Source organism: Setaria viridis, chromosome 1 (assembly GCF_005286985.2).
Source record: "Setaria viridis chromosome 1, Setaria_viridis_v4.0, whole genome shotgun sequence".
Lineage (NCBI taxonomy): Eukaryota > Viridiplantae > Streptophyta > Magnoliopsida > Poales > Poaceae > Setaria > Setaria viridis.
This window is the reverse complement of record NC_048263.2, coordinates 40,539,472-40,561,176: the sequence shown is the minus strand read 5'-3', so window position 1 is coordinate 40,561,176 and position 21,705 is coordinate 40,539,472. Positions and strand designations below refer to the sequence as shown.

Genomic DNA, 21,705 nt, shown 5'->3' with positions numbered 1-21,705 from the left:
TGAGAGTTCGACTAGAGTTCAAACCACAAGGTGATATCAATTGACTAGAGTTCAAACCACAAGGTGATACCTATTTTCTTTAGGGTGCGTTGGTGGGAGTTAGCGGAGGTAATTCTCTTTGGAATATGATTTTTGGTCACATTCCCTTGTTTGTCTTTTGGAGAGAATTAAGAATGGGAATTTATGTGAGACTTCGTATCCTTTGTTTGGTGTGGGGGTTTAGAGGTGGGAAATTATATCTTAAGTTATGATTAACGATGCAGATGTATTCATCTTCACTTAAAACAAATTCTCACCTAATTTCCACCCTCCCATTCCTCATCCCACTAAATGACTATCTCTATTATGATTCAGCAAGTGTCATCATCTGTGCACTTGTGTCCAAATACTCAAGCTATTGTTCAAATGTTGCCCGGACATATCTGATAGATGCTATCCCTACGCAGAGTAAAGCATATTAGACCCTTCTGAAAGCTCATGAAGCTGCTATAGAAGCATCGAAACCAGGCAATCAGATGAGTGCGGTTTATCAAGCTGCAGTGAAGGTGATTGAGAGAGATGCTCCTGAACTACTTCCCAATTTAACAAAGTCAGCTGGAACTGGAATAGGCCTTGAATTCCGAGAATCTGGCTTAAATCTGAATGCCAAGAATTATCGTCGGATAAAACAGGGAATGGTTTTTAATATTTCTCTTGGTTTGCATAATGTCCAGGCAGAAACGACCAGTGAGAAGACAAAGCAGTTTTCACTGTTGTTAGCTGATACAGTTGTAGTAACTGAAAAAGGAAATCGCTTCAAAAAAAAAACTGATAAAGGAAATGAGATCTTGACAGCACCTTGCTCCAAGGCTGTTAAGGATGTTGCCTATTCATTCAATGAAGACGAGGAGGATGTTCCTGTGGCAAAGGTGGAGTCGAAGCCCGTGGACGTCGTGCCAACCAAGGCAACTCTCAGGTCGGACAACCAGGAGATGTCCAAGGAAGAACAAAGGAGACAGCACCAGGCTGAGCTTGCAAGCTGAATTCTCAAGGTGCCATCCATCTACTTGAAAGAAATTACATTCCGCTCAAAAGACCCACGGCATAGCAGTGAAGTTGTTCAGCAGATCAAAACGTTGAGGAGGCAAGTTGCATCAAGGGAGTCAGAGAGAGCTGAAAGGGCTACCCTTGTTACTCAGGAGAAGCTTCAGCTGGGAAACAACAGAATGAAGATGATGAGACTTTCTGATGTGTGGATACGACCTGCATTTGGTGGCCGTGGGAGGAAGCTCACAGGAAATCTTGAGGCACATTTTTCAATGAGAATTACAGGAATCTATTGGCTTCTTGCTGGAGTATGAGTTGCCTTCCGGAGTCCGGACACAGAATTTCGCGCTGCAAGTATTTTTCCCCCCTTGTCAGTTATGGTTGTGCTGTAGACAGTGTGGGGAGAGCAAGTTATGGTTCATCGACTCAGAGTCAATCCAGGGTTGACCTGATTCGCTTCAGCATCAGAAATTTAGTCCATATTTCTCACATCATTTTATTGTCACACTTGAGTACTGTCAACAACACAGTGTACAACTACAATACAGAGTGACGCGATATGTTTTATTTCTTTCGGCACTAAGACAGGATCCAACACGGTTCCAATGTTATTTTTACACATGACAGGAGACAGGTTCACGGATATACAGGCACACTGCAGCAGATCACTTCACTAGAATCTGGCACTCAGGCTGCCTCGGGATTAATTCCTCATGTACGGCTGAAGGAGCTGCAGCCAGACTGGGGTCGGCAGCGCCATCCTCTTCTTCAGCTCGTCGGCGGTGTACAGGTTGCTGTGGCGCAGCCCTTCCAGCATCTGATTTTGCATGGACAGAGCAACATATATCAGCAATGTCGACGAGCTGGAGTGAGAACAAAATGCCTAGTACTTACTTTCGCGATGACGGAGAGGTCCGGCGGGCATGCGCCGCCGTGGAGCGCTGTGGCCGCCGCCGGCTCCGGCTGCGCCTCCTCGTGGACGACCACGATCTCGGCCGCTCTGGCCTCCACCTCGCCGCCTCCTGCCGCGGCGGCCTCCGCGAGGCCGGCGTACGGGAGCATGGAGTGGCACGCCGCGCAGTCGTGCTGCATGAACACTTTCGGCCCGCCCCGCGCCCTGCCCAGGCAGCAGACGGAACTCATGAGAAAGCTGGTCGACGGGGAGCCGCCGTGGCCGGTGCCGGTGCGCGCTGCTTACCCGTCCTGTGGCCACGGGTAGGCCGGGCAGGCGTTGTTGTTGCTACCCCCGTCGGACGCCGACGCGGCGGCGGCGGCGCTGAAGAAGCCAGCCAGCGCCCCGACGCCCGTGCCGGAGAGCCGGTGGGTGTTTCCCTGGAGCTGCAGGAGCTTGCTCACGAGGCCCCTCGCCGCAGCCATTGCAGATGTGCAGTTGTGACACGAACTCCAATAATGGCTGGTCTCTGGCTCCCTGCTGTGTGCTGCGTATGGCTGGTGGACGTGCCGGTGCTCTGCAGATAAGGGGGGTCGCTGGCGTGTGGGCGGCATTGGTTCGGATTCTGGATTTTTTTGGTGACATGGACACGGCGCCAGCGAGTGATACACTAGCAGACAGTGTGTTGAGTTGATGTAGATTGTAGAGAGAGGGAGGGAATCTCAGGCGTGGCGGCCGGCCTGCTGGGGGGAAATCGGTCGCAGCCCGCAGCTTAAAGCGAGCGAATGCAAGGCCCAGTAGTGATCCACGGCAAGCTACTTCCTCAACTCTTGGCGAGGTCACGGGCTTATGGTCCTAGGTTTTGGGCTCTGCAGTTTACCTTACCGTTCGTGCAAACCCTTGCTGCCTGCCAGGTGCAAATGTTGGTCTCCGACGAGACGAGCACCCTACTTGCTTGCAGTACCGGTACTGTTCCGCTCGTCGGGCCTTCATGTTCGTGCAGGCTAGCTACACTCTACTGCCACAGGTTGAGAGCAGAGTGAGGCAGTGATAACTGATGGGAGGCTGATGCAGCTGCTGCTCCACTCGTCTGCAGGTCTGCATTGCTGCGAGCACAGTGCGCAAGCTGATGCTACGACTGATGAAACCGCGCGCGCCGGAGTTTAGGGCAGCAAGTACAATGGGCGCCACGCCGCCCACAGATCCACAGGCGAGTAAAGGCAGCAGCCGGCCAGGCCTCCGGTCCGCCACCGCCGCGCACGGCTCTGCTCTACGCCGGCCGGCCGCCAACCAGGCGAGTTGGTCGATCGGCATTTACACGCTATCTCAGATTGGTCACGAGGGCATCATATCGGGTCCCCAGCCTAGGCGGCGAGACTCGACAGGGCCGCCGTGCACGAAGACAACGGCCACATTAATTCCTCTTGCATCGGGCCCAGCGCGGCCGCAGCGACGTCAACGAACGAACTCCTGCGGCGGGTGCTGCTAGGGTAACACGGTGATGGTCCGGTGACAGCCGGGAAGAATAACCAGGGTGGGTAGCTGCTGATGGCTGCGCCCATCTACGTTCACTACAGGAGGACGGAACGGAAGGACCCTACGTGCAATAATCTTCAGAAAGATGCACCGTATATGCATGTACTCCTACGGAGAAAAAGCTACTGCATGCACTGCTTGCCACTCGAGAGTACATGCATCTGCTGTCAGCTGTCGACGCGTACCAAGTGACGAAGCTGGTGTTGCCAGCGCCGAGCTGCTCGATCTCTCCTGTACCGTGTGAATCGAGGATCCGAGGTGTGTATGCATGTGCATTTGCAGGTGACAAGACAGATCTTTTTATCCATGCAGCTAGGAGCATGCATGGCCCTCCGACCGGATCTATGATCCACCGGCAAGGGCCACGCCGGATCTATCCGCGATTTGATTTGATAGCCAATTTAATTTAATCTAATCGGTAGTAGTGTGAATACTGCAGGCAAGCAGCTTCCGGCCGATCATGCATCGTCAATGGATACGGACAAGAGACAAGGTGGTTCGGTCGAAGAAGAGCTGCTGTGCTAGTGTGCCGTGCGTTTGCAGTGACAAGAGAGGCGACAGGAGTCGATTAAAGCTGTCGTCGTACGCACTGGGCCACGCTCCGTTTTATATTATTTATGTTATTTATGATTATAAATTTTTAATTATTGAAAAGTATATTTGATTAGAAATCCATACCGAGTTTACATTAAAAAATAAAAACATTTGTTGGTTAAATTAATAGTCCAAGATCATCCAGTTTGAATTTTGATATACACCCGAGGAACGAAGTGCTGGTAACGGCGGCAAAGCAGAGTAGGTAAAAGCATTCATCGTATCGTATCATACTCATACGCATGCAGGATCTCTCTAGTGTCTCGACGTGCTACACTAGTCCAGATCCCAAGCTGCTCGATGATCTGCCAGATTTGAGCTCATCATCACCTGCTGGCAGTGTGTGCACTCTACAGTACTACTACTGATTCATCATTCATGCATGCTTTTGGCCAAAGCTCGAGGAACAGCAACAACTCGTGTACACTTCTCCTTCTTCCCTTAATCACGCACTCAAATATAATCGTATGATCAGGAACAAGGCTTGATCCCTCCCATGTCCACAGAGATTGGATCACAAATACTATGAAATATCCGGCAGCCGGGCGCCATTATCCGTTCTAAATTATAAGTCATTCTGACGGGTCCATAGACCTGGGGTCCCCAATGGACCCACCTTTTCACAACGCTCGGCCCAACAGGCGGCGCAACGCTAGGCCATGACCACGATCCGGCCACCTTGTACTCGCTGTTCAACACCTTCCGCCAGCTCTCCGGAGGGACCCCGTTGTCTCCACCGTGCTCGCCACGCGGCCGGCCCCCCTATGGCCTCATGTCCTCCATGGACACGTACGCATGAGGGCTCCAAAGGGCCATGACGTCGCCCCTTCTCACATGCAAATTCGTGGGGATGGCAGGCTACGCCCCCGCCTCCTTCCACGACCTCTACGATGAAGAGGTCGAAAGCGACGGCTCCAACATCGGCGACTTAATGGCACCTAGCCATCCTCTGTCGTGGGAATGCACCATGGCGGACGTCCCAGAGCAGCCACTGGAGGTGGTGGAGTCCCAGCAGCCTCACACCCCCTGGACCCTCATGCAGAAGCCCTGACGCGTGTGCAGGAGCATGGTGATGAGTTGCGATAGCGGCGGCTGAGCCGACAGCCACCTGCGCCGGCGCGCCCCGCGCAGCGCTCTGAGCGACACGCGTGCAACCCGACAGGCGGTGCTCGAGGGCGCGCCCGCCAAGTCTAGCGCAACATCTTGGCTGGAGGAGACGATCCCCTCAGTTCGCTCGGGCTGGCCAGAACATCGCTGTCGCAGCGATGCTTCTGCGCAGCCTCCCCGGGCCCATCGACCCCCAGGAGCAGGCGGATGATGACTACTTCATCATCTAGTACCTCCCCATCTGCGTAGGGGAGTTTGTTCGGGCATGGCTCGAATTTCTACCGTCCAACATCATCCATGACTGGGCGAGCCTCAAGAAGGTCTTCGTTGGGAACTTCTAAGGGACGTACGTCCGTCCTGGGAATTCTTGTGACCTTAAAAGCTGCAAGCAAGAGCCCAACGAGTCCCTGCAGGATTACATCTCCAGGTTCTCAAGGCAGGGCAACTCCCTTCCTAATGTCGTCGACATAGATGTCATCGGTGCGTTCCTCTCCGGAACAACCTGCAAGAACCTGATCCACAAGCTCGGCTGCCTGAAGCCCCGTACCACCCGTGACCTGCTCGACATCGCCACAAACCACGCCTCCGGTGAGGAGGCGGTCGGGGCGGTCTTCAGCGACGGTCAGGACAAGGGTAAGGCCAAGTTGAGGTCCAGGATGAGGGCCCCTCCGCACGGCAGGGCAAGAAGAACAAGAAGGATCGACCGACTGAAGGACAACGACAGCAACATCCTCACCAACTCATGGAACATTGAATAGTTACGTCGTTTCTTTCCCTAGCTCGGTTTTACTAGTCACTTCCATTCAACGCTCGCTCCTACAACACCCCATCCCGAGCACTCTCGGCCTGGGTCGCTCGAGGGCTCCACAGGGGTGCGATATCACCACCTCTTTACTTTCGTGCAATCACGCACTTCGCCTAGTCGAAATAGCATCCCGTTCCTCTGACTACCTTAAGTAGCTTACACTCCAGCCTCCCAACCGATCAAACCCCGCCACAACCTACGGTCACGAGCAGCTAAGCCTCGCGGGCCACGCCCGGGTTCTAAAGGTTGCAGCGTACGGTCAATGGGCAGGTTTGAAAGGAAAAGGGCAAAATGCAAAATTACTTAGGGTAAAAACGAGGACAGGTGGGACAAGCTCCCCCTCATGATTAAGAAAATTGCGATCACAAAAGAACTTAAATTGTTCACTCGGGAGCTCTTAGTTCCCCACGAATTCATTCTGATACAAAAACTAACTATTTCTATAAAATGTTACTATGACCCCCCGGTCGCGTCAGATGGTAGTGCGTTTGGTGGGGATGAAGGCGCCTCACGTGCAGTCGTGACGGCGCTTGGCTTTGACCCGACCTCCGCCGCTTCAATAGGATCAGCGACGCCTTCTTGGCCCACACTCACGGCCGCCACCGAGCGGCGAGCCTCCATCACCCACTGCGTGGTGGTCTGCTCAGCCCCAGCCTCTGGATCTCGTCCGCGCTCCACCCGATGGCGTACCCTCCACAGACGGCCTCGAAGTTCAGGTCGGGGTAGTGGGTTGCCACCGACGTCAGCACGCCCGATACCCCGTAGAACACACCATTAGAGATGAGCACCCGAACCTCGTCTGGGATCTCCGCGAGCTAGACGACGGGCACGCTAGTGCTCGGGCCCAACCCGAACACCTCAGCGACCACCATCTGTGCCACATTGCGGAGTTGGTCGAGCTCTGCCTCATAAGCGGTTCGCTCCTCCAGGGACCAGGACAGCACCTCTACACTCCGACCGACCGCCACTCGGGCCGCCTCTAAGTCCGACTCCAGGGCTGCACAAGACGCAAGTCAATAAAAGGCAAAAATGGGTACAACCGTGACTCAAGCTTCCAAGACGGCGAAACTTACCCTCCTTTGCGGCGTCGGCTGCGCGGCGGCCCTTCTCCGACTGCTCCAGCTCCTGCTGCAAAAGGCCAATCTTTTTACCTAGCTCTGGGTATGGACGATAGAGTCAGGAGCCAGGAAAAGAATGATTGAAACGACGAACAAGGGCAGAAAAGATATATACCGAGGCAGGTGTTTTCACTGATAGCAGGCCCGTGCTCTTGCTAGGTCACCCTCTTGCACCGCCAAGCGACTGACTCCGCCGCCTCGAGCAGCTATCCTCGGAGCGCGATGACCTCCGGCTCTGACGACAGCACCCTCTGCTCCAAGGACGACAGCACCCTCTGCTCCAAGGATGAAGCCCGCTGCTCGACGTACGCTCGGGCCATCTGCTCTGCCTCCAGAGCCTCCTGGCGCTTCCCGGCTGCCACCTCAGTCTCCGCCAAGTGAGCATGCGCCGCGGCAAGCCTCTGCTCAGCAATGGTCGCCCGCTCGACCGCGCGACGCTCCGCCTGTTGGACCCCTGCCACCCGCGCCGTCCGGCCTTGGGACTCACGGCGGGCAGCCTCCAGCTCACAAGTGAGCTCATCGACCCACCGCAACGCCGCTGCCTCCCGCTCCAGCCGATCGTGCTCCTCCCGGATGAACCAGGACTTGCGGGTCGACATCGTCTCCAAGCCCTACAAGACGAGTAGGCACGCTAAGATGACCATTGAATGCCAAGAAAGAAAAGACAAGACTGGGATCACAGAAAGCCTACCTCTACAACACGGGGCAGGTCAACGGACACGGCCCGACGGGCGAGTTTGACCCTCTCTAGGGCCTCGTCGAGCCTCACCGTGGTAAGGGTGAGGTCGGACTGCACCGACAGTCCGCTTCGCCCGAGCAGGCCCCAGAGCTCCTGCTCCTTCCCGTCGCAGAGCACGAACCGGGCCTTTCCCGGCTCGCCCGGTTGGGGCCACACCAGCTCGCGGACCGCCCCCCGACCCGCCGGAAGATCCAGCCACCACAGTGCCAAGCGACGCTGGGATCACCGCCCACTCCCAGGACGGCGGGACGCCCAGCTGCACCACCCCGGTGTCCTCCACGACGTCGAAGAGGATGTCCACCACTGGGATGTCGTAGCTCGCTGCTAACCGCTCTCCCTCCGCCCCGACTGCCTCCGGCGCACCACTCCCAGTCGGGCTGGGGAGGTCGTTCGCCTAGGCCTGGGCCTCAACCGTCTCGGGGGATGGGTTGGCCTCCACCACTGCGATGGTAGGCCCGATCGTGGGCCCTCCCACCTCCTCCAATCCGACCCAGGCGGGTGAACCATGCGCCCCTCCGCCAGTCGAGGCAGGGAGCTTGGTGTCCCTCATCTCTTCATCCGCGCCCGGCAGGGAAGAGATCACCGGAGTCACTACCGCCGCGGGTCCCATCGCTACCACGGGGATCACCGCCATTACAGTCGCTGCCGCGCTCGCGACAGACGGGAGAGAAGCGACCCCTATCAAGGGAGGTCGGGCCGCCACCAGCCGACTCGCCCCATCGCATGTCGCGACCCGCTCCAGGCTAGGCCTCCACTCCACGTGCAAGGGGAAGTGTGGTGATCCCCGGCTGGACCGGCGGTCGGTCGCTACGAAAGAAGGTACTAATGCAAGTTAGTCACGCCTAAAAACTTAATCATGCGGATAAAGAAAAGCATGATCACATACCCGAGGAGAAGAGGCTTGAAGGCCCCGTTGGCTTGCGATGAGCCGACCAGATGATGAACGCTCGGGGCTCGAAGCCCGTGCCCCCTAGGGTTAACCAGGGGCTGGGGCGACCCGGCCAACCCTGGACCCGACTGCGGACGGTTATGGCCACCCGTTCATGGTGAAACCACCGGAATGGCCCGCGGGGCGTCCCTCTGTTGGGGACAGGGTGCGCGCGCTGACCACGAGGGTACTGGCGAACAGTCGTGTCCCCCCGACCGATCGACGCGCTCCGCCACGCTCGGTGCAGGGGGGTGCGATGCTGGCGGCGCCTCCAAATGGCACGACGACCGCGCCCGCTTCGCCTCCTGGCCGTGGGCGACGTCCTCTCCCGCGGCGCGCTTCCTTGACTCAGGGGCATCGGAGGGTGCTCCAGTACCATGCAAACCACTGACAGGCAAGGCCGCGGGCTCTTGATGCTCCGCCGAGGCCGCGGCGGCACCCCCACCGTCCTCCTCCTCATCCTTCAAGGAACTCATGTCATCACCCGACTCCGTGGGGTTGTCCGACTCGCGCTCTGCCTCCACGTCCTCTTGGCGCTCGCCGCGGCTGACCCACCGACTGATCTCCTAGCCCTTGAGGTATTTCCTCTGGACCTCCGCCTTCTTCTTCATATTCTTGGCAAGTGCAGCCTCCCTCTGGGCGGCTTGCCGGGCCGCGCCCTCAGCCCCTTTCTGGAGGTGCAGTCAGAACTTGAAATGTTCAAGCCCCTGCAAAACAAATGATTTCAGATCAATCGAAAGATCAAAGTGAAAAGAAAGGATCACGGGAAAGAAATGTACCAATTTGGATGGCCTATTGCCATGGAAGGGTTTGGGCATCCCATCGAGGGTCAGCTGCTCCCCCGACTGCAGCACCTGACCGAGACGCCCCCAGATCTTGTCCCCTAACAACTCCTCTGACAACGCACGGTTAGGATCTGACACGCCAGAGTACTCCCACATCCGCTGCTCTCTCTCCGCCAACGGAGTGATCCGTCGATGGACGAAGGTTGCAAAGACCCGCGCCCCGTTGAGGCCCTCTTCCACGCGCTTACGTAGCGCTACCTCGATGATGACCAGCCGGTTCTGTTGATGGGAGGCGGGACCCCACGTCCAGCCATCCCTCCGCTCCGACCTCATCCCAGTGAAATTTGGGAATGGCACCTCCGCCGGGTTCCTAAGATAGAACCACTCACCGTGCCACCCCCGATTGGAATCGTTGGGGGAGTACGACGGGTAGGCAACTTACAGCTTGGCCCACTTTTGCAGAGCGAACCCGCTGACTGGGATGGCTCCGAGCGCCTTCTCCTTCTCGACCAGAGCCCGCCCGCAGAAGATCCATCGGAAAAGATCTACGTGCGGCTCCATCCCGAGGAAAGCATCGCAGATAGTGATGAAGCCGGCCATATGCAACACCCTAGTCGGATAGGGGTGTTGCAGCTCCAATCCCCACTCATTGAGGAGCCCGCGCAGGAACCAGTGCATGGGGCACCCGAGCCCACGCTCGTGGAAGGCAAGGAAGGAGACAACTTCGTTGGGCCGGTGTTGCGGATCATCTTCCCCCGGTGCAGGAGCCCTCCAGTGCGCCTTATCCTTCGGTGGGAGCAGCCCCTTCTCCATGAAGGCGGCTAGCATGTCCTCCCTCACGGTGGATGGCCTCCAGTTCGACATTGCGCATCCGGATGGACGAACGAATCAGTAAGATCTCCCTCTCCCTCTCTCCGTCCTTCTTTCTCCTGAGATTCACCACAGCGCGTGAAGGAGCTTGGCGAAAGCAAGAAGGAAGGGACCGTGGTAGCAACGAAAGGGAGGCGAAAGGACATGAAAAAACCTTCCACCTTCCCCTTTTTAACGGGGAAGGCCACGCAGAGTCCTGACTGACGGGACGTGGCCTGGGCAGAGCCCACCCACTACTGCAACAGGGGCGCGAGAAATGAGGCATGATCGCACGCGAACGACCCTCTGCCTTCCCAAGTAGGGTTTGGAGGGGCCTACCACCAGAATCTCCATCGAGAAGAGGCTAGTGGGCCACCCAAGTCGGTCGGACGGCTCGGGCATCTGCCGGGAGGCGGGTCAAGGAGCAGTGGAATGCCAAATGAGGGCTATGCCGACCACGTCATGAACAATAGACCTGGATTCCAGTTGGATATACCCGTTAGGAGCTCACCGAGTCCGTCATTCGAGCCATCGAGGCAAGTGGCATCAGCTCAACCCCGCCGGTTGCAGAAACCGCGGATGGGGCGATGCGTAAAAACCCGACCGAGGTAATTTTACTAACCCTTCATTTTCTTTCCCATGGCAAGAGCATTCATTCATTCATTCATCTCATGCATGCATACATTAATTCATTCATTCATCTCATGCATACAATCATTGCATCACATTGCTTTGCGTTGCGTCACAAAGCAAAAGTCAGCTCATTCGAAATGAGACATGACCGACTAAGTTTCGAAGGCTGATCCATGAAGGACTCGAGGCCGCCTCGTGTCAAACGGAGCCAGGGGAAAAAGCAGATGAGCCCCAGCGGCCTCCGCTCGACCCGCTCAGAAGCGGACAGGGTCATCTCAACTTTCTTTCGATCCTGACCTTGAGCCATGCCCACAAAATCTTCATCGAGGAGAGGCCAACGGGCCACCCGAGTCGGTTGGACGGCTTGGGCATCTGCTGGGAGGCGGGTCGAGGAGCGGTGGAATGCCACATGAGGGCTATGCCAACCCTATCACGAACGACGGACCCGGATTCCACTCGGACATACCCGTTAGGAGCTCACCGAGCCCGGCACTCGAGCCATCAAGGCAAGTGGCGTCAGCTCAACTGCTTCGATTGTAGAAACCGCGGATGGGGTGATGCAGAAAAAGTCGCGACCGACCTCCCCGACCAACCCCTAGGGGCTCGGGGGCTCAGGCCGCTAGATCCTGACTCGGAAGTCCGACCGGCGATGTAGGTCGTGGTCAGGAACACACACGGGCGAACGCCCCGACCTGCGATAAGGACCGTATCATACCAACCGGTGGGGACACACAAGTCCGCAACTTTGGAAAAAGTATGAAAGTACTCAGTTCCAACTCGACTGACCGCTGGGGAAGCATATGGCGAAGGACAAAATCATCCTTGGCTTCCCTCTCTCTCCGGACATCTTTTCAGTTCAACCTCCGACTAACACCCCAGTCAGCCGTAGGCTCGAGGGCTAGACCCACCAGGTCCGCTCATGCGAACCCGGTAGAAGACAACCTACCGATCGAAACTCGACATCCCCTTCACGGCTTCAAAAAGCCCCAAAGGGGCTCGAGGGCTACTGACGGGTCCATAGACTCAGGGTCCCCAATGGGCCCATCTTTTCACAACGCTCGGCCCAACAGGCGGCGTAGCAACAATGCGCGCCTAGGCCGGCCTAGATACGCGATGCCAGGCTGTGACCACAATCCGGCCACCGACCGATGCCCCCGACCAGGAGGCCTAGTCAGCGTCCCGACCAAGGGGCCTGGTCGGGGCCAGGGCCACAATCCGACTCCGACCAAGTTCCCCCGACTGGGGATGTGCCTCTGATCGGACCGATGCACATCGCTCCCTCCCGACCGACACGGTCGGGACCGATCGGGACGACCGACCGGGGACGCCCGCTCAGTATGGGTCCGGGGAGCAGGTGGAGCGGATAAGGGAATACGCTCAAGTCAACCGCTATACAGAGGGCTGTACCTCGCCACGCCCTACGCACGCAACGCACAGTGCCGCCCTGCCATGTCAGGTGGGTACTATGCTACCTACCCGTCACGATGGAGCGATCGGATGAGATGAACAGGGATGGAGGGCGACAGCCACCCCATACCCAACGACGTGGGCACTGACAAGATTAGGCAGTGCCCATGCACCTTTTCTCTCCCTCTGTCTTACTTGTAAGGCCGTCCCCTTGAACTATAAAGGGGGGCACTCTCTCTCGATCGATCGATCGATCGAAGACTCTCTCCAACATTTAGCGCACATTTGAGCCCCCGCCACTCTCCTCCACTCGGACCAGAGCATGACCGGGCCTCGAACACCCCTTTCTCCACTCCTCGCTCGTTTGTACCCCACTGCAAACTTTGAGCATCTGGGCTTGGGAATATAATCGACCGACCGACCCCGACTCGACGTAGGGCCCGTTGCCCGAACCAGTATAAATCCTAAGTCATTGTGTGCTAGGCCATATCCGATCTAACGTGCGGCAAACTACGTATATTTACCTGTTGGCTAGATTCCGCACCGACACATTCCAACTTTTTTGGAGAGTCAAATCATTTTGTGTTTGACAAAAATTATAGAGAGGATCACAAAGGTTTATGGCACCGAATAGATACACTATGAAAATATATTTAATAAAGAAACTAATAGTACTTATTTGTTATCATGAATGTTAGTACTTTATTGTATAAATTTGGTCAAACTTGAGATGTTTTGACTCTCCATGAAAGTTGGAATGACTTATAATTTGGAACAGATGGATATAGTGCTAGTACATTTGAGGTAGTAGGAAACAATAAATGCGAAATGTGGATGGGGAAATAGGTGGTGAGCATAATGGGGAGTACTAGTAGGAAACAATAAATATGAAAGCGGATGTGGAAATGGGTGGTGAGCATAACGGGGAGTACTAGTAGGAATAAGGGCCTGTTTGGTTATGGATGCTTATTTATAAGTTGCTTAAGTTGCTTATTGTAGTTGCTTATTTATAAGTCTAGGTGTTTGGTTTGGGTTGCTTATTTGCAATAAATGAGACTGCTATTGACACATTTGCCCCTGCCATCCCATTTCCCTCTACCCCTAGTAATTACCAGCTCCTAGCACAGAAGAAGCCGGCAGCGGCCAAGCGCGAGCGGCGGGCGGCCGGCGGGCGGGAGCGGCGGCGGGTGGGAGCGGCGGCGGCGGGCGGCGGGCGCGAGCGGCGGCGGGTGGGAGCGGCGGCGGCGGGCGGCGGCGGGGAGGGACCGGCGGGCGGACACCGGGCGCGGCGGCGGGGTGGGAGCGCCGGGCCGAGGGAGAGAAGGAGAGAGAGAAGGGGATCTGGGGAGAGAGAGAGAAAAGTGGGGGGGAGAGAGAAAAGTGGGGGAGGGTAGGGGGGTAAAGAGCACCTCATAAGGAAAATAAGCAGCTCTTCACTTGCTTATTTGCTTATGCATAAGCAACTTATAAGCAACTCTATAAGAAAGAGTGTTTGGGTTATAAGCAACTTATTTGCTTATTTTTAAGTTGCTTATGAACAAGCAACCATAACCAAACAGGCTCTAAATATAAAATACGGATGGGGAAATGGGTGGTGAGCATAACGGGGAGTACTAGTAGAAAATAATAAATACGAAATGCGGATGGGGAAATGGGTGGTGAGCAGTAGGAAACAATAAATGCGGATGTGGAAATGGGTGGTGAGCATAACAATGCGGATGGGGAAATGGATGGTGAGCATAACGGGGAGTACAAGAGACCGCGAGTCACCGTAAAGAAGAATCTATTCCATCCTAAATTACTATTTATTTTGATTTTTCTAAATTTTACTATGTAACTCTTTTAGATACGCAGTAATTTGGGACGGAGGAAGTTGCTAGACGAAAATGAAATCTGCCCTTCTCCCTCTGTCCCTCCCAGCATCGTTTGGACACGATCTTGCCTACCACTACCAAGGTGTAAACTCTGTGCGTGCATGCATATCGGTGATCGGTCGTTCTGGCGGCTAGGAACATAGCAACGTGCCGGTACTGTTTACCAGGTCCATCTTTGGCTTTGAATTCTCTACAGCTACCAACCATACCAAAAGTCTTTTCATGCACCATTCTAAAATTCCTTGTTCATCTGTAGGAACTGTACACCCATGCTGCCATGCAGAAGACGTAAACATTTATAAAAAAATATTCGGTGCAAACTATGAAAGGAAAAAAAATATGAAATTAAAGAAGCTAGAGTGAGAAACCAATGGACCAAGATGGGGCGACTGCTATTCGCACATGGTACCACGTGGTATACGTCCATCGGTCCCGTCCGATTCCGACGACGGACGGCAAGGCGAGGAGGCAAGGACCAAGGAGGAATTCGGACTGACGAGAGGTGGGGCGTGGCTCACGTCGGACCGGCCCAGCCGGTGAGCCGGAGCAATGCAGGTCGTCTTGCACTTGCTGGAGTGTCGCTGTCACGCTGTGCTCGCACGCACGTCTTGACTTTTTCGCGACAAGATGCATGCCAAGGTGGTGCCAATAGGCAATGGCAACCGACTCGAGCTGGTAGTACGCGCGTGGCACTGTCCGGAAGTATTTGGGACCCAATGCAATGCATGCAACGAAGAGAACCAGAGACGTACTGGTGTATTACGTTAAGGAGAAGCACTATCTTGATACAAAGTCATGCTTCGTTTTGCTTTGTGAGATCTCTTATCTCTTAATAACCATAACCCTTTCTACCAACACCGACAAAATTTTAGGAAAACATAACTAACTGAGGGTGGTGCTCTGTACGTTGCTCTTCTGTCAGGGCCTGGGCATATCTCTAATTTCGAAAAAATCAAGGTTAGCTGATACTCCCACCTTACTAAAATATAACAACGTTTAGACTTTTTCAAAATCAAATCTTTTCAATGTTAACTGCGAATAGCGAAATAATCATAGAGATTAATAAAATAAAAATAATACTATTAGATTTATCGTGAAACAAACTATTATAATACGTAATCTTTTCTGGTTGAAATAAATTATTTCTATATTGTTGGTCAAAGTTAAAAAGTTTTGACTTTGAAAAAAAGCTAAACGTAGCTATATTCTAAGACAGAAGGAGTAAAAGATGACCAACTAATTTTTGTTGGATACTCCCTCCGTTCCGCAAAGTGTCCGTTTAGAAAATTTCGAACACAATAGTTGTGATGAAAAATGTCCATATCCCCTAATAACCCGTACTAATTATGATTGAAAATCGTGCCGTTTGTTTAGTTTTTGGATCATAAATAAATGGACGTGCACTTAAACTAGAGACATAACATCAATTGATCATTTGATTGGCTCTACGCGCTTCTCCATGCGTATTTTTTATTGGTGTGAGTGTTGTTTTAATCAAGTGAGATTTACTAGGAGGTAAAAGAACACTCTTTGTGAGACAAATTTTAGGGCGTAAAAGGACACTCTTGCGGGACGGAGGGAGTATACGTTGATATGTCCAAAGGAGTAAAAAGTCTTGGGGAACAAATCGGAGAAAGTTACTTCCTCTTAATGACGAAAGGAAACACGAGAAATCGATCAGCACCGTAGCACACACCATACATGCTTATATGCAGCATGCAAAGGCTGAAAAACCTGCGTAGCATGTGTGCCCAGCAAGACCAAGACACGAATAGTGTGAACCACAAGTCAGTGTGCATCATGCATTCATGCATGACCACTTGCATCATCTTCGAACGCATGTCGGGTGTCTCTGAAGTCGCAGTAAAAACGTACAATATGCTGGGCCAGGGCGGAGAAATTAACCGCCGATGAAGACCATCAGCCTTGCAACAAGTGGGTTGGTACTTGGTACTGGTCGTGGTTGACGCAAGTGGGTAAATACAACTGGATGAAGACCCACAATTATCTTAACAGTTGTATTTACGAAGATGCGGTACTGGCGCACTGCTACTGCTGCACCGACTCAATAACAAAGGAGATAAAAACAAAAAGTTTAGCACGCCTCTCGTAAATACAAGGCATTTTACTATTATTATGGTCAAATATTTTCTACCCAATAATTTGGGCCACCAGAAATTAGATTGGCAACATAATATTATTGATTGTTACTGGATTTTTTAGATACCATATTTTTATAAAATATGTTAACCCAAATTTCAACATACCGTGTCATTGTCAGAAAGACACATTCACCAACTACTTTCATGACATATTTAAATACTAGACAGTATTAAGAAAATGACTCCAGTACCTCCTCGCAACCGGTACTAGCAATTCGGTACTAGAGGGGATCTCTTTAGTGCCGATTGAAATAACCGGTACTAAAGGTATTAAAAAATTAAAAAAAAGGAAATCCCCCCGCCGACCCCGCCTCCCCGCCGCCCCGCCGCCGGCCCTACCTCGCCCGCTCGCCTGCTCCTCCACCTCCACCCCGCTGCTGCCGCTGCCGCCGTCGCCCTGCCTTCACCCCTCCCCGCCGCCCCGCCTCCGCCCCTCCCCCTCCCATCCGCCTCCGCCGCCTCCTCCGCCCCCTGCTCCCTCCGCCATCGCCGTCACCCAGCCCTGCCCCTCCTGCACCGTTGCTGCCGCCCCGCCCCACCGCCGCCATCTTACCTTGCCCTGCCGCTGATCCTCATCGCCGGTGAGGGGCAAGTGGAGGGGGAGGGGAGGTGAGGCAGATCTAGAGGAGGAGGAGGAGATGAAGTGTGTGGTGTGTGAGGGTGAGAGATGAAGTGTACGTGAGGAGATAGAGGAGATGAACAGTACTAAGGATATAAGAGCCTGAGAGAGAGAGAGAGGAGGGGGGTGCGTGCGCGGGGATGGGAGCTTTAGTACCGGGTGGTGGCTCCACCCGGTACTAAAGCTCACACTTTAGTATCGGGTGGAAACCCCACCCGATACTAAAGGGGGGTCACGTGGACCTCCTCGGGAACTATCCAATAGGCGACCGGTACTAAGCCCCGGGACGAGAGGTCATTTTTCTAGCAGTGATGGTTAGATCTATTGTAAACTTACTTAAATATGAAATAGTTTGACTTGGAACAACACTATTAGTTTCTTTTCTGAGGTAGCGCATATTGTTGGAGTAGTAAAACTTCTCACCGATAGAGCCTATGGAGTTGCATGTACCAACCAATTCAATCCAAAAACTTAAGTTGATAGAAAAATATGGACAATTCCACTTGCATTTCAACACTCCACTCACGTGCATGCTTCCTTAGGCGCTTACGTTGAAATTGAAATTAGCTACAATTATTTTACTTAATCATATCGTTAGGATTTAGAATTCAAGACCTGATGTCATTCCAGTTCAATTCAAAAAATTAAATTGATAGAAAAAAGTAGGTAATTTTCAATAGGACCTACCTGTTAGGACCTCGCACGGTCGACTCCTTTGGCACCGCCTTTCCTCTATATAAAGCTAGCAATGGACACATACCCTTGGCAGTGCTAATCGCACATACCTCACAGCCAACTTTCTGAAAGGGCAGGCGGCTGCTAGCTAGGGAGAGGAACGAGAGCAAGGATGGCCACGAAGCCCGGCCCTCTCAGTCGCTGGCCCTGGCATGATCTTGGAAACTACAAGGTAGACGCCATGCATTATATTGTGCACAAAAACCATACGCACTTTTGCATGCATGCATTTTGCTCAGAGTTGTTTGCCGTCGTCTGGTCAAATCCAAATCGAATGTCACCATGCATGCATGCATGCATTTGTGCACGCAGTGAGGAGAAGAATGAAACTTGTTGTAGCTGACAATTAATCTAATGTTCTGCCTAATGGAATGAAACTTCATGCAGTATGCGCTGCTGGCTCCATGGGCGGCGCGCAGCACGTACAAGTTCGTGGTGGCGAGCGGGAGCGGCGGGGAGAGGGACCTGCTCAGCTTCGCCGTGCTGCCGGTGCTCCTCCTCCGTCTCCTCTACAGCCAGCTCTGGATCAGCGTCTCCCGTCACCAGACGGCCCGGAGCAAGCACCGGATCGTGAACAAGAGCCTCGACTTCGAGCAGGTGGACAGGGAGCGGAACTGGGACGACCAGATCCTGCTGACGGCGCTGCTGTTCTACGCGGTGAACGCGGCGGTGCCGGTGGCGCAGGGCGTGCCGTGGTGGAACCCCAAGGGCCTGGTGGTGACGGCGCTGCTGCACGCGGGCCCCGTGGAGTTCCTCTACTACTGGCTCCACCGCGCGCTGCACCACCACTTCCTCTACTCCCGGTACCACTCGCACCACCACGCGTCGATCGTGACGGAGCCCATCACCTCGGTGATCCACCCCTTCGCCGAGGAGGTGATCTACTTCGCCCTCTTCGCCATCCCGCTGCTCACCACCGTCGGCACCGGCACCGCCTCCGTCCTCGTCGCCAACGCCTACCTCGTCTACATCGACTTCATGAACTACCTCGGCCACTGCAACTTCGAGCTCGTCCCCAAGCTCCTCTTCGACGTGTTCCCTCCGCTCAAGTACCTCATGTACACGCCGTCGTTCCACTCGCTGCACCACACGCAGTTCCGGACCAACTACTCCCTCTTCATGCCGCTCTACGACTACCTCTACGGGACGCTGGACAAGTCCAGCGACGACCTCTACGAGCGCACGCTGCACGGCCGGGGGGAGGAGGCCCCCGACGTCGTCCACCTCACGCACCTCACCACGCCGGACTCCGTCCTCCACCTCCGCCTCGGCTTCGCCTCCTTCGCCTCCGCGCCGCTCGCCATCGCCTACCTGCCCCGGGCGGCGGCGGCGGCGCTGGCCAAGCTCACCTCGCTCCTCCTCGGGAGCACCTTCAGGTCAGAGGCCAACAGGCTCGACAGCCTCAACATCGAGACATGGGTCGTCCCAAGATACACATCCCAGGTACAGTACAGTTGTGCAAGCAGCAATATGGGATGCAAGGATGTTTCTTTTTTCAGCTCGAAAATAATAGACCTTTATTTTTTCCCCCTTTATGGCTTGGTACCAAACCATACAGTATGTGTCCAAGGAAGGTTTGTATGCGATCGGGCGTTTGCTTGAGAAGGCCGTGGCCGATGCGGAAGCAAGTGGCGCCAGGGTGCTAACGCTCGGTCTACTGAACCAGGTCCACCTCTCTCTTCACTGCCTTGTCCCTCGTGCCAACTTAATGGTCTTCAATGTTCCCACTCTCCGTATTTTTTGCAAGATTTACCGTGCATGTTGGCAGATAATAGGAGTAAAGTCGATCTGAAAGTTACAGGCTGCATGCAGCAAATCAGAGTAGCAGAGCGCATTGAACCCTTTGCAACCACCCACCCTGCCGCTGCTACCTGTTGAATTGGCGTAGAGTTTCATTCCCAGACGATGTGAATTTTCAGTGCGCTGTGAAAAAAAAAAGCTAGTTGATTCTAACAGCTTATTGTCTGTGCAGAAAAACGAGCTGAACAGGAACGGCGAGCTATACGTGATCAGGAAACCTAACCTGAAGACCAAGATCGTCGACGGGACCAGCTTGGCCGTCGCCGCCGTTCTCCACATGATCCCTCAAGGCACCAAGGACGTGCTCCTCCTGGGAGACGCGACCAAGGTCTCCACCGTGCTTGCTTCGGCTCTCTGCGAACGGGAAATCCAGGTACCTGCGGAAACTCTCTGACAATATAGTGATCCTTTGCACTGGTTCACACAGTAGTTTATCGTGACGCTAATAATGGCCCTTTGGTCGAAGCAGGTTCAGATTGTGGACAAGGATCTCTATGACTGCCTGAAGCAGGAGCTGCGCCCAGAACTGCACAAGCACCTGCTTCTTTCTTGCAGTTACAGCAGCAAGGTAATTACATTTTTTTTTTTACCTTGCAATCACCGGTAGTGTAATCACTGCTCCAGCCTGTCCTTGCAAGTTGCATGTCCAGTAACTCTCGGATCTAAGCATTTGCAGGTCTGGCTCGTCGGCGACGGGCTGACGGATGAAGAGCAGAGGAAGGCCCAGGCGGGCGTCCATTTCGTGCCCTACTCGCAGTTCCCTCCCGCCGCGGCCCGCGTCGATGACTGCGTCTACCACAGCACCCCGGCGCTGGTGGTGCCGGGCTCGTTCGAGAACCTCCACGCCTGCGAGAACTGGCTGCCGCGGAGGGTGATGAGCGCGTGGCGCGCGGCGGGCATCGTGCACGCGCTCGAGAAGTGGGACGCGCACGAGTGCGGCGGCAGGGTCACCGGCGTCGACAAGGCCTGGCGCGCCGCCCTGGCACACGGCTTCCGCCCCTACGACCGCCACCACGCTGCCGTTGCCAAGTAGTAGCAGTAATAAAAATGATGGAGCTCCAGGCAGTGCAGATGCGAACGGATGCGTATCGATCGATTCTCTGTGTGTGCTGCTGATGAAGTAGTAGCGTATTGCTGCCCTAAGAAAAAAACTACCAGTAGCGTAATGCGTGGATTGAGACGTGTTGGTTTGTACTAATGGAATGTGTTATTTCGATAAAAAATAGTCGCCGATGTAATCGAGCCTCTTCCAGGAAAAAAATTAGGAGCAGGAGTACTGCATACGCCCGTCGTGCAGGATGGCTCCGGATGTGCGACACGTCGATCGAAAAAATATCCGCCGCCGTTGCCGCTCGCTCGCATCCTGCTCTCGCAAGCGCGCCCGGGCCCTTCTGCTCGCTCACGCCCCACGTGACAGCCCCGCTCGGCTCAGCAGGCTTCGCAAGGCTTGCAGGAGGCTCGGTACCTGCATTAGTTACAGGCCCGGTCCTGAGACTTTGGTAGCGCACAGCGAAATTAAAAAAGAGGCCCTGTACTAATAAAAGAAGTAGCAACTATCAACAACTCGCTCTTAAAAAATTTGTATGGATCCTTTTTTTATTCTATCAACTCATCTACATATTTCTTCCTTTTCCTTTTCTCACTGCCTGATGCATGCTTTTTAGATGACATGAGGGTACTAGAATTTTTAACAAGACAATTAGTAACTTACAAATGCATGCACTAACATATTGGATTGACTTAATCAAATTATTTGTAAATTATATAAGTTACAGCATAGATGAATTTTGAACTTCGAATATCAATGGAGGATTGGAGGAGCAAGTTTGTGTTACCTATTTTACTTTGGCCGTGGCTCGGCGGCTGCCTGTGGCGTTTGTCGGTGTCGGACGGTCGCCGGCGTTGAACGGTTGAGGCGAGTTCCTGGAGATCGGATCAGGATTGATACATCAATACATGATACATCATACATCCAAAGGTCAAATTCGATTGGCATCTCGTTCTCGTAGGAATCTTGATATGAACTAATGAACTCACCGCGTCACGGTTTCATCGTTTCGGCGAAGCCGCGGAGCTGCAGAGCCGCAGAGGAGACG

The 21,705-nt window shown here is 54.0% G+C and overlaps 2 protein-coding genes across 2 annotated transcripts; one reads left to right on the top strand and one right to left on the bottom strand.

Moving 5' to 3' along the window:
- Nucleotides 1-1,497: 1,497 nt before the first annotated feature.
- LOC117841532 (uncharacterized) lies at nt 1,498-2,543 on the bottom strand. Its single transcript, XM_034721930.2, has 3 exons — nt 2,225-2,543; nt 1,921-2,143; nt 1,498-1,843 (listed from the first exon to the last, which is right to left on the bottom strand). Exons 1-3 carry the CDS (start codon nt 2,530-2,532, stop codon nt 1,730-1,732), a joined length of 645 nt encoding a protein of 214 aa, XP_034577821.1. The 5' UTR covers nt 2,533-2,543; the 3' UTR covers nt 1,498-1,729.
- A 15,301-nt stretch (nt 2,544-17,844) lies between these two features.
- Nucleotides 17,845-20,847, top strand: LOC117848300 (very-long-chain aldehyde decarbonylase GL1-6). The gene is made up of 6 exons (XM_034729679.2): nt 17,845-17,981; nt 18,197-19,252; nt 19,368-19,475; nt 19,782-19,982; nt 20,079-20,177; nt 20,286-20,847. Exons 1-6 carry the CDS (start codon nt 17,922-17,924, stop codon nt 20,640-20,642), a joined length of 1,881 nt encoding a protein of 626 aa, XP_034585570.1. The 5' UTR covers nt 17,845-17,921; the 3' UTR covers nt 20,643-20,847.
- Nucleotides 20,848-21,705: the final 858 nt, after the last annotated feature.

What these genes read in the sequence shown, in the direction of transcription:
- LOC117841532 (XM_034721930.2), bottom strand. Translation starts at nt 2,532, where the DNA reads ATGCCGCCCACACGCCAGCGACCCCCCTTATCTGCAGAGCACCGGCAC. An exon ending in TACCCGTGGCCACAGGACGG is followed by an intron (nt 2,144 to 2,224) that starts GTAAGCAGCGCG and finishes CTGCCTGGGCAG; the next exon opens with GGCGCGGGGCGGGCCGAAAG. An exon ending in ACCTCTCCGTCATCGCGAAA is followed by an intron (nt 1,844 to 1,920) that starts GTAAGTACTAGG and finishes ATGCAAAATCAG; the next exon opens with ATGCTGGAAGGGCTGCGCCA.
- LOC117848300 (XM_034729679.2), top strand. Translation starts at nt 17,922, where the DNA reads ATGGCCACGAAGCCCGGCCCTCTCAGTCGCTGGCCCTGGCATGATCTT. An exon ending in TCCCAAGATACACATCCCAG is followed by an intron (nt 19,253 to 19,367) that starts GTACAGTACAGT and finishes CAAACCATACAG; the next exon opens with TATGTGTCCAAGGAAGGTTT. An exon ending in TCTGCGAACGGGAAATCCAG is followed by an intron (nt 19,983 to 20,078) that starts GTACCTGCGGAA and finishes TGGTCGAAGCAG; the next exon opens with GTTCAGATTGTGGACAAGGA.